General features: G+C 48.9%; 1 protein-coding gene across 3 annotated transcripts in view; it reads left to right on the top strand.

The window, feature by feature from the left end:
- LOC120893415 (neogenin) overlaps positions 1-12,017 on the top strand; it is a 114,944-nt gene extending 102,927 nt beyond the window's left edge. The window contains exons 2-11 of one of the 3 annotated variants that reach the window (XM_040295271.1): positions 1,860-2,171; positions 2,244-3,000; positions 3,073-3,188; positions 4,830-5,427; positions 5,494-6,278; positions 6,355-7,334; positions 7,452-7,644; positions 8,352-8,553; positions 8,616-8,749; positions 8,827-12,017. In XM_040295271.1, coding sequence (XP_040151205.1) covers positions 1,860-2,171; positions 2,244-3,000; positions 3,073-3,188; positions 4,830-5,427; positions 5,494-6,278; positions 6,355-7,334; positions 7,452-7,644; positions 8,352-8,553; positions 8,616-8,749; positions 8,827-9,065 — 4,316 coding nt within the window. In that variant the 3' untranslated portion in view covers positions 9,066-12,017. Of the gene's footprint in view, positions 1-1,859; positions 2,172-2,243; positions 3,001-3,072; positions 3,189-4,829; positions 5,428-5,493; positions 6,279-6,354; positions 7,645-8,351; positions 8,554-8,615; positions 8,750-8,826 lie in introns of all 3 variants that reach the window. The other 2 variants (XM_040295270.1, XM_040295272.1) reach the window with 2 other exon arrangements.
- Positions 12,018-12,035: the final 18 nt, after the last annotated feature.

Raw genomic sequence — 12,035 nt, forward strand, 5'->3', positions numbered from 1 at the left:
TGAGAACGATTAGCTTAAGTATTATGGGCTCGTTCATGGGTTTTTAATCTGCTCGCCGGCAGTTCCGGCAGCGGGGCATAATCATGCTGCGACAGTGACGCAATCGTTCTCTTTGTTGTGTTGTTTTTTTTTTGCTGTTGTTTCTTGTTTATTAACTGTCGACGATGTTTGTTGTTTGTCTATGGAGAAGTACATCGTTGGAGTTGACGATCGTTATGGAATCGAAATCAATAAAGTTCATTTAGAACGATCGGAGTTTTTGCAGCGTTTTTGTCATGCATTAACACAGTTTCAAGCGGCAGTCGTTCAACTAACTTTCTCGTTCATTAAAAGCGCTTTCAATCAACAAATTTAGTCTGTGGTCCTCTTGTCGAACCTGATGGTAATATCCTGTTGAAATAGCTTGTTGCATCGGCACGATTATCCACTACTTCCGAAGTAGCCTAACCCTCTTCACCTAATCCAGTCCATGTCCGAGCTTGAGCTTAGGAGGTTTGATCTACATCGTACAATAGACATAGTCACGACAAATGAACGCTGTTATTATGCATTGTTTAATTAACACTGGGACTGCTGGTGCTGTTGGCGGTGGATGTTGTGCGCGAAAAACATGTGTTCCTGAGAGCACTCACGATTAGAAGTAATAATAGAGTGGGCAGTGAGGGTGAAGGAAGCTTTATTAGTGAACTGTGACAAGCTACTTGCACCGACTTCATGCTTCAACATTACAGGGTTTTCCAAGACACTTTCGAATGCGCACATTATTATTCGCCACCTTCAAGATGTTTTTGAACAACTTCAGTTCTTACAGATGATTTTCAGCACACCACAAAGAACTGTCACACAACTCAATACAGCTTAAGAAAAGCCCATGTTGAAAATCATGGGGAAGAACTGAAACATTATTGTGATGCAAATACAACAGTTTTGACAGCTGTTGAAAAACATCTCGCAATCAATGAAACATTTTAAACATTGTTTTTCACCACGTGCAAGAAGTTATTCCACATCATGCTGGTATTTCATTTGCATCATACAAATTTTTAATTTCTTCAGCATGATTTTCAACACTCCATGAGTCTATTTCCATCGATTTTTCACCGCGAGTTTGAAGCCGCATCTTATCAAGTTGTGTTCAACATTCTCAAAAATATATTTCATACATGTTGTTGCAATCTTATTACAAAAGTGCATCAATTGGAAATGGATAAAGGTTTAAGCTTAGGTTGATGTGCCGTTTAAAGCGAAAATTTGATTGTAAAGCATCAAAATTTATGTAATATTAATTTTGAAAATGTTATATAAATGTTTCTGAGACGCGCGGCTTTGGTGAAAAAAATGATGCCAATAGATCGTTGAAGTGTTGAAAATCATATTGAAGAAATGAAAAAAATATCATGTAGAAAATAAAGTATGATATTGCTGTGGATTAACACCTTGCATGCGGCGAATAACTATGTTTAAATTTGAAAGTGACTTGGAAAACCCTGTACATTTTCCCCGTGCGATGAAAAATTGAAAACATATGCTTTTCATTAGCGCCAATCACTTAGCACCCTTCGGAAGCAGCCCGGAGTATAAGCCGGAGCCGATGACAGGGCAACTATTAGCGATGATTCGACGGATGTTCGTTTAATAAACTTCACCCACGGTCAGTTAATACTGTGGTGCAAACGTCTTGCCCGGCCAGCAAAGAACAGACACAACCGGAAGCTGCCTACACAACGCACTCACTAATCGAATAAATGCTTCTTCGAACTCGATTGATTGATTAACACCGTACGCGATTGTTGACAGCAATCGTGATCTCGTCACGTAATTTACTTTACCATTTTCTTTCTTCTCGGTACACTTTACAGCGCTCGAGTTTACGGTGGAACCATCGGACGTAACCATCCCGGAAGGCAACTCGGTGATGCTGCAGTGTGCCGGCCGGGCCGACCGGAAAGTGCTTCAGGACGGCAAGGTAGCGCCGAACATTCGGTGGCGTGGCCCCGACGGCCAGGACATCGGCATCGTGGGTGACACGTTCCGGTCGCAGCTCACCAACGGCTCGCTGTACATCAGCTCGGTCGAGAGTAACCGGGGCCTGACCGGCTTTTATCACTGTCTGCTGAGCGTGGACGGTATCGGTACGATCGTGAGCCGGTCAGCACGTGTGGCAATTGCAGGTAAGCATCCACCTTTTGTTTACGCTTTAAAAGGCATGCACACTAAAACTTTCTTCATTTCCGTTTCCCCAGACCTGCCGGACATTAATCAGGAATCGCACGAAATCTATCTGTACGCTGGCCAGACGGCTTACTTCAAGTGCATGTCCAGCCTGCTGCCTTACAGCATCGAATCGCGCTACCACACGGAGTGGCTAAAGGACGATCTACCGCTCCGGATGGACCTGACGCGCATGCTCCTGCTGCCCTCCGGTGCGCTCGAGATTGATGAAGTGGTCCCAGCGGACCGTGGCACCTACCAGTGCAACGTAACGGCAGGCACCTTCTCACGCCTGAGCAGTAAATCAAACCTCAACATCAAATCGACCGCGGGCCAGCCGCAAAGCTTTGCCCCACCGGCGTTCGTGATCGTCCCGCAGCCCCAAACAGTGCGCGAGGGCGACACCGTCATACTGGACTGTGCGGCCAACGGCAACCCAAAACCAACGATCCGCTGGCTCCGCAACGGGGAAGACATCGACATGAACGATCTGGACTCGCGGTTCCGCATCATGGGTACGGGCTCGCTGCAGATCAATTCGATCCAGGACACGGACGCCGGCGACTACCAGTGCAGGGCGAGCAATACGGAGGATTCGCTCGATGCGTCTGCGACGGTGCAGGTCCAGGTGCCGCCCAAGTTCATCCTCAGCCCGGACGACAAGGTGGCGTACGAAAAGGAGGAGCTCGAGCTGACCTGCTCCATCCACGGCAAGCCGACGCCCATCATACAGTGGCTGAAGAATGGGGACCTGATCACGCCGAGCGAGTACATGCAGATTGTTGGAGGGTAAGGGTGCTTTTTCTGTGGCTAGCGAACCAACAATTTACACCAATTCTTGGGTTTTTTTTAACTTTTCAGCCACAACCTCAAAATCTTTGGACTCATCGGATCGGACGCGGGAATGTTTCAATGCATCGGGACGAATCCGGCCGGAAGTGTGCAGGCGGCAGCTCGACTGGAAATAATCGAGCCAGGTAATTGATTGTTCTGACTGGGTAGTGTCTACCGGCACCAGCACAGGGGTGACGAGAACACCGTACCATTCTGACAAATCTGAGACTCTGTAGGTTGTGTGCGGAAGGGTTTGTTATTTTTTGTGTGTTCTGTAATTTAGCATTATCCGTCAGAACTTGGATCGCACCTTTTATTTTGAGAGCAAACGCGTTGTTTCCTCAATCGCAATTAGTGACAAAGTTGGCAAAGTCGACCGAGTCGGAGTCGGAGTCGGAGTCGACCGGAGTCGTCCGGAGTCGTCTGGAGCCGCCCGAAGTCGTCCGGAGTCGTTCGGAGTCGTTATTGGGAGTCAGAGTCATCCGGAGTCGCCCGGAGTCATTTGGAGTTGGAGTCGTCTGGAGTCATCTGGAGTCGTCTGGAGTCGTCCGGAGTCGTTCAAAGTCGGCTTTCGAAACAAAGGCTTGTATACGAAGTGCACGAGTAAAGTGAAAGACAAAAAACACAACGAAATTAAATGCCTAATCACAAGCACATTAAACCACACGGCTCAACTCCAATCGACTCTGAATGACTCCGACTCCGATCGACTCCGGCCGACTCCGGACGACTCCGGACGACTCCGGACGACTCCTGACTCCGACTCTCAACGACTCCGGACGACTCCCGGCGACTCCGACTCCGGGTGACTCCGACTCCGGGTGAATCTAGTGGTTTCATTTTGTCGGAATCAGAATCGGAGCACATCACTAATCGCAATCACACTTTTAATGCAATTCTTTTTGACGTATTTGTTTCTTTTCTTTTCTTCTGTTTTTTTTTTCTTTTTCTACTCCTTCGTTGTATGATTTACCGAAAACCCATCCAACAAATACGGCTATCGATTTCGATTATCTTCCGTTCTGTGGGACGTTTTCTTTGGTTTCTGTTTTTGCCCTGTTTGTGGTCTTCTGTTCGTCTTTCGAATGGGAATCGGTCTTTTTCGTTGGTCGCCCTCCCACAAAACAACAACGACCACCACCACCACCACCACCACCGACGACGACGATGACGACGGCCCCGATACTCTTGTTGATTATGATTTATTACCGTTTTGCCCATTTGTGGATGACTTTGCATGCAAACGATTTTCTTCCCCGGTTCTTCGTGCATGATTGTGTTGCTGGTACGGGACTGGTTTGCTCTCTAACGTTTCGTTGTTTGCTATCATTGCTGTCTTCATCCCCTAATCCCTCGCCCCATCCTCGGGTCTGCTCCATTCATGTCCTATCTGTCTTATTGATGCTTGTCTATGTGTGTGTGCGCGCTTCTGTATATACCATTCAAACTCTTTCCCCCCTTGCTGTGCTGTTTGCAATTTATTTTCCGTTACGTGACTTGTTACCGATTTACCCCGTCACGTGTCTCCTTCGGGATGCTCGTTACGTTCACTTATTTCGTGTGTATTGGTGTACGGCCCAACATTCGAACTGCATGTGATACAACTATCTCTACTGCATGATTCCGCTGCTCGCCATTGATCCATGACCCGACTCACCCCTCATCTATCACCCCCCCCCCCCCCCCCCCCCTGTGTACGATCGACACAACTCGACCGAAATAACTCCACTCCATGACAAACTCTCTTGTGTGTGTGTGTGTGTCTGGGGCCGATCTGGGAACAGGACTGCCGAAACGGCACAAGGGCAAAAAGTTTCAGCAGACGCAATCGAAAACGAAATCGTACGAAAAGTCGCCGCTGCTGCTGCAGTCCGATCCGAAGCTGTCGAAATCGGTACTGGACAGCCTGGTGTCGCGCACCAAGGCACGCCCAAAGTACACGAACGATGACTATGCCGATCACGACCGCATGCTTGACAGTGACCATGACGGGGACGACGACGACGAGGACGAGGACGATGAGGACGAGGACGAAGACGATGAGGAGGAGGAGGGTAAAATCTACCCGCTGCGACCGAACGAGGACCCGAACAAGCTGTACCAAACGCTGACCGGGTCCCGGTCCCGGGAGGACGGCGCCGAGATGGTTGGCCATTTCTCTAATCCCAAGTCTCCCCTTAACGCTGTCACGCGGAAATACTCGAAATCATCGTACGTAGACGGGAGTGGGAAGTTTGCGGCACCGCTGCCGGGGCCGCCGCGCACCCTCCAGGCCCAGATCGTGCAGTCGCGCTTCATTACGCTGAGCTGGCTGGAGCCGGCCAAAAACCCGGACGAGGTTATCTCCTACTCCGTGTACTACCGCATGCACACGAGCGATAGGTAAGCGATTTTTTTTGGCATTAATCATCGGAAGAGGGAAAATTCAATGTTTCTTCCCTTCACCAGGGAGCGCAAAATGACGACGAAATCGCGCGACGAGCAGGAAATCAACATCCAATCGCTGCAGCCGGGCAAAAACTATCACTTCCGCGTGGTGGGCAACAGCAACCATGGGCCGGGCGAGTCGTCGGAAACGCTGGAGGTGCGCACACTGTCCGAGGAGAACATTGCCGGGGCGCCGCAGAATCTGCGCGGGTACGCCATCACCGAGAAGGACATCCACCTGCAGTGGGATCCGCCGGCGATAACGAACGGCATGATAACGAAGTACCGGGTGTACTACGCCGAAACGGACAACGGTATGACGGAGATGTACGCGGACACGACCACCACGGAGGCGATCCTTAACGAGCTGCGCCCGTACACGAAGTACACGATGTACGTGGTGCCGTTCAATCAGGCCGGTATGGGCGATCCCTCGCACGAGATTGACGTGAAGACGTACTCGTCCACACCGTCGGAACCGCCGGCGAATGTGACGCTCGAAACGACCAGCTCGACGTCGGTCGCGATACGCTGGGAACCGCCGGCGCTCGAGGATCGCAATGGGCAGATCACGGGCTACAAGATCAAGTACCGGAAGAACAAGAAGCCGCTGCAGGTGGAGACGACACCGGCCAACGTGCGGTACTACATACTGAAGGAGCTGGACAAGATGTCCGCCTACCAGGTGAAGATAGCGGCGATGACAATCAACGGCACCGGGCCGTTCACCGAGTGGCACCACATCGAGACGTACGAGAACGATCTGGACGAATCGCAAGTGCCGGGACAGCCGGCGTGGCTGAAAAGTATGTCTCTGTTGGATGCTGTAAATATTTTCCCAATCTTGTGATTAATTCTTTCTCTTTTTTCCTTTTTACGCAGCTCGCCCTGGAGCGGACAATATTACGGTCACATGGGGCCCGCCGGTCCACCAAGAGATTAAGGTGCGCAGCTACATCTTGGGCTGGGGCAAAGGCATCCCGGACGAGGACACTGCGGAGATTGAGGAGCGAATGCGCTACTTCGAAATACCCAACCTGGAACCGAACAGCGAGTACGTGATTTCGTTGCGCGCTCGCAACGCAATGGGCGACGGTGCGCCCAAGTACGACACGGTGCGCACCCGGGAAGACGCTCCGATCGAAGCACCAACGCCGCTGGAAGTGCCGGTCGGACTGCGTGCCATCCCCATGTCCGGCACGTCCATCGTCGTGTACTGGACGGACACGACGCTCAGCAAAAGCCAGCACGTGTCGGACAATCGGCACTACGTCGTGCGGTACAGCCCGAACGGGTCGAACCGCTACCGCTACCACAACACGAGCGTGCTGAGCTCCATGATCGGCGATCTGCGCCCCAACACACAGTACGAGTTTGCCGTGAAGGTGGTGAAGGGACACCGCCAATCGGCCTGGTCCATGTCGGTGCTGAACTCAACCCAGCCCGCATCGCCCGTCTCACCGCCGCGCGATCTGCAGGTGACGTTCGATCCGCGCAACCCTCTCACGGCCCTCCTAAGCTGGCTTTCCCCGCGCCACGTCAGTGGACCGATCGCGGGCTACCAGGTCCTGTACACCACGGACAACACCAAGCGGGATCGCGATTGGAACATCGAATCCACCACCGGCGAGCACACGTCGGCCGAAATTCTCCACCTCGAACCGCACACGACGTACTACTTCAAGGTGCAGACGCGCCACTCCAAAGGGTTAGGCCCGTTCTCCGCGATGGTGTCGCTGAAGACGGGTGCCGAGCTCGAATCGAGCGGCAACCTGACGCTGGACCGGTCGTTCTCGATGGAGCTGATCTACGTGACCACCGGCTTCGCGATACTGGGCTGCCTGGTGATCATCGGAATATCGGTAATGAAGTGCCGCAGCAAGGGTCCGGAGGGTACGCCCGAGCATGCGAAGAAAAGCTATCAGAAGAATAACGCGGGCATCATTAAACCACCCGACCTCTGGATTCATCACGATCAGATGGAGCTGAAGAACATGGACAAGGGCGGCAACCACGGGACGACGCCCGGCTCGGTCGATGGCGGTGCGTCGAGCAGCGGTACGATGACGCTGCCCCGGTCCGTCGGCGGTGGGCACGATTACGATAGCGAAACGCCGATCACGCACGTCACTAACTCGCTGGACAAGCGAAGCTACGTGCCTGGGTATAATGGTGAGTTTGTTGGAATGTTTCTTAAATGCGGATGGATGGTTTGTAATAGTGCTGGAAGCTCGGAATCGGTTCCGATACTGCCCGGTTCCGATACTATGTTCTGAATCAATTTCGGAGCTGATTTCAATTCTACAATCGATATCGATCCCGGACCCGGTTCTGATTCCGATTTCGAATCCGGAATCGAATCCGGAGCTGAATCCGATTCCGATTTCAGAGTAGATTCCGGAGCCGAATCCGATTCCGATTTCAGAGTAGATTCCGGAGCTGACTCCAATTCCGATTCCAATTCCGGAATCGAATCCGAAGTAGATTCCGGAGCCGATTCCGGAGTAGGTTCTGGAGCTGGTTCCAGAGCCGACTCCGATCCGTAATCGGAACAGCAGTCAAAAACGGCTCCGGAATTGGAATCAACTTAGGTCCGAATCAGTTTCCGGAATCGGCTTCAGAATCAGGTCCGGAATCGGAGTTGGCTCCGGAACCGATTCGGGAAATTGTATCTGGTCCTACTATCCGGAGTTGATTGTGATTCCGGAGCCGTTTCCGGAGCTGATTCTGGAGCCGATTCCGGAAACTGATTCGGACCTACTATCCGAAATGAATTCTACAAAAAATTGGAGCTCGTCGGAAATCCATTCCGACCAAAACTTCATTTCTCCCATCACTAGTTTGTAACGAGTTTTGTTTCTTTGTTTACTCTCTCACAGGAAACACGACATCACTCAGCTCGACGATGGAGCGACCGCAGTACCCACGCACACAGTACAGCATGGCCGCCCGGCCCCATATAGCGATGGAGCAGCAGACACTGTCACAACAAAACCTTCTCCAGCAGCCGCCACAGCTGCCGCCCGCAAATCCGCTCGCTCAAACGCCCGAAAATCCCTACACTTACGACAGTAGTTATAGGTGAGTTTCTTGAATATTGTGCAAACGGTTTTTGGAACTAATGAGCTAATTTCATTCTCCAGCCCGAACGTTACCTACGCCCAAGGTATAGCGGTGGATGCTCCGAAACGGGGGCAGGGACACCCGCTGAAAAGCTTCAGCGTACCAGCACCGCCCGCATCCACATCGATCATCAGCGGCCAGGGCAAGCATGGCAGTGAGTATCGCCGTTGAACGAAAGTAGAAATTACAAACCACAGAAACTAACTATGCTTCTCCTGCGTTATTTTGTAGCACCAACGCCTGCCGTCACGATACGCCCGCAGAACTCATCGCCCTACAAGAAGCCCTCGCTCTCGTCCGGTTCGCTGACCAACCGGCTGCAGAGCGGCCCGGTAGTGGCACACTCGAACGACGAAATCCAGCGGCTGGCGCCGTCCACCTCGACCGAGGAGCTCAACCAGGAGATGGCCAACCTCGAGGGCCTGATGAAGGATCTGAGCGCAATCACGGCGAACGAGTTTGAGTGCTAGATTGCTTCTCCTTCTGTTTTGTATGCTTCTTGGTCCTGCCAGGGAAAAATGGCGGTGCAAAACGCGTGATCAAAACTGTTTAGTCATTACTACTTTTAATTTTGGTGTGAATGTGTGGCGTGCGTTTGAGTGAGTGAATGAAAGAGTGTGTGAACACGAGCGAATGAACGTGGATCGTACGGAAAACGGAAGGTGCGAGATCATCATGCACGATCGACTGAGCGTGTTGCGTCTGGCACGTGCAGGGTAGGCATTATGATTAGTATTACAATTACTTTAACGCAGCAACTCCGGTAAAGGATAATTGGTAATCGAGATGATAATGCGGTACGCTGGAGTGACAATGTCACCCAGTGGTCCCCAAGTGTATAACTGCATTCGTATAACTCACATTAATTTATTAAACCTACTCATTAAGGACGACTAACCCGCTCTCCTAATTGTATCGCGAAACGACCTACACAAAATCACATCTAAAAATACCACTCCGAATGGGGGTGAAACGTCTCACCTGCGGCCGGTTGAGCGAATTAGGGAAAATATATTTCGCATTTAAGCGACCACGGCACGGACAAAACTTTTATAGCAACCAGTAGTTGCTCGGTCGGTAGGCTAGGACTAACGTATGAATTATTCTGACCAAGGGAAGGGTCGATGGAAAGCCCGTTTCTGTCTGCTCTCGTGTGTAATCACTTTCCATTTCGGAAACGGCTCTCTTATTAGGTTAGCGACTGGCAGACATACTTCAGATTGTAAATATGAACCCCCGAAACTGAAGAGACCGAAGATGATGATTTGTGTTTTTATGTTTTCGTTTTTTCGTCTGTATTAGTTCAATTTCATTCATTATGTGTCTATAGATGTAGTATAAGCTCTAGCGCAGAGAGAGAAAACCAATATTCCATCTAAAAGTACAACACGCACAAATGGATTATGTTGCCGTAATTGAAACACATAACGTGCTCGTTTCCATCGTAAAACATCGTATCGTAAACCAAAAACTGATAGGCCCAGTGATTCGTTTTCTTTATTGCAAAGTGCGATTAGTTTAAACGAGAAAACGAAACTCAACCCAATAGTTTGCGTTTCAGCTAGACGCTTGTTGCTGTAGGTGAAGTGCCAGTGAAAGCTTCATAACACGATATCACGCAACAACAAACTCAAACCTATATACACATACACACACAAACGAACGACAGGGATCAATTTTACATGCCACTTCATCGTACACTCGGTACTGCCATATAATAAGGTTGGAGCGCTCCAGAGGCGTTTTGTAGAGTAAAGAGCGATCAGTTTGGAAACAGTTCCTAACGGCCATTCTTCTGCTAGGCTAGATACTACACACCGTGTACATTATGTGCTTACGTTGTGTTTTCGTCAAGTTTTGTTTCAAATATCAACGCCACCACCAAATCGTGGTCATCTCTCGTTGTACATTGTTTCATCTGTATGTATAGTAAGTGTCACTCGTATGAAAAACAAAAAACCAGCAGCAGACAGAACGAACACATTAGAGTGTGCTTTAATCACCTCTCATTAGCAACCGTCTCACTCCCTCTCTCTATGTAAACCCGTATGTAAAACACTTCACTATGTATGTAGGTGTGCTGCAACATTTTTGAACGTTTTTTTACACTCAAAAAGGCGGACGAGAGGAAGGCGGTTTTGTTTCATGTTTCACCGTAAAGGAAATTGTAAAACAAATACCAAACGAATAGTGGTAGAAGAAAAAAGAAAAATCACACCGTAATCACATCACCCCGCCTGTGTACATCACAATCACACCCAGTAATAGCTAGAAAGCAGTATGAGTGGATGAGTAAGTAGGAAATAAATTGTACTCCTAGGCAGGGTTAAGTGTACATCTCAAAAGCACAGTCACCCCATTTTCAACACATTTACTACACATACACATGCCACAGAATCGAATATCCTATCATCAATGCAGCGAATTTACACGAACCATTATCATCCTTTTCTTTGAGGATGTTTAGACGATGTGGCACCGTGCTACTCATCATTTCCCCAGTCGAATATAGATCCCCGTCTGGTACATGCTTTGCGTCGATTCATCGCTATCCCCATATTCATTAGGTCGACGAGGAGGACTCGCCATTTCCTCTCCACCACCTTTCAACTCTAGCGCGAATACGGACTTAAGGTTTCTGTAGGGTATAAACAAATTCATTTTCATCATCAATGCATCTGAAAAGCACTCATTTCATTCCAACTAAGCACACACGATTGAGGGGTGGAACAAGCTTTGGAAGTTGAGTAGAAAAATTGAATGCAGACGGATGATTTCTTACACAATTTCTTACCACTTGTTGTAAAACAAAACCAATAGTTAACAAAAAAACAGTTTATTTTGTCTTTATCCCAAAGATACAGAGTACATCTATCGCATCGCGCGAGCACAGAAAGAAGCTATATTATCTAGCTGAGGAACAGAAACTAACTTTGCGATTGTTTTACCATTTTTTAGGTGTAAGAAACAATATTCCTAATCTCCCATCATGCGAAAACCTCGATTTTTTTTTCTCTCGAAACGAACCACACAAAAACTCAGTGAATAAAAACGGAATCACACAAAATATCAAAAGCACAAAAGGAAACAAAACAACAAACAAATGGAAAACTCGAAAACTCAAGGATAAAAAGACGAAAAAGGGGGAGGAGAGCACAACAACCACCAAGCAAAACAATTTGTTTGTGCTACGACGACACGTGGATGTGTGTGAGTAAGCCTAAAATTGGTAGCATTTTTTCTAGTAATACTGTATTTATACACACAAGTAATAGGAAAGCGTAAAAACAGAATTGAAAAGAAAAGGAAACAAATGGAAATATGAACAGAAGGAGAGAAAAAAAGTATGAGATAAACATTAAATAGATTCGACAGTGAAAAGTGGAAATAAAGAAAAAAACCCGTAATATGATATAAACAGAGTTGTGTGTGTGCTAGTG

Source organism: Anopheles arabiensis, chromosome 2 (assembly GCF_016920715.1).
Source record: "Anopheles arabiensis isolate DONGOLA chromosome 2, AaraD3, whole genome shotgun sequence".
NCBI lineage: Eukaryota > Metazoa > Arthropoda > Insecta > Diptera > Culicidae > Anopheles > Anopheles arabiensis.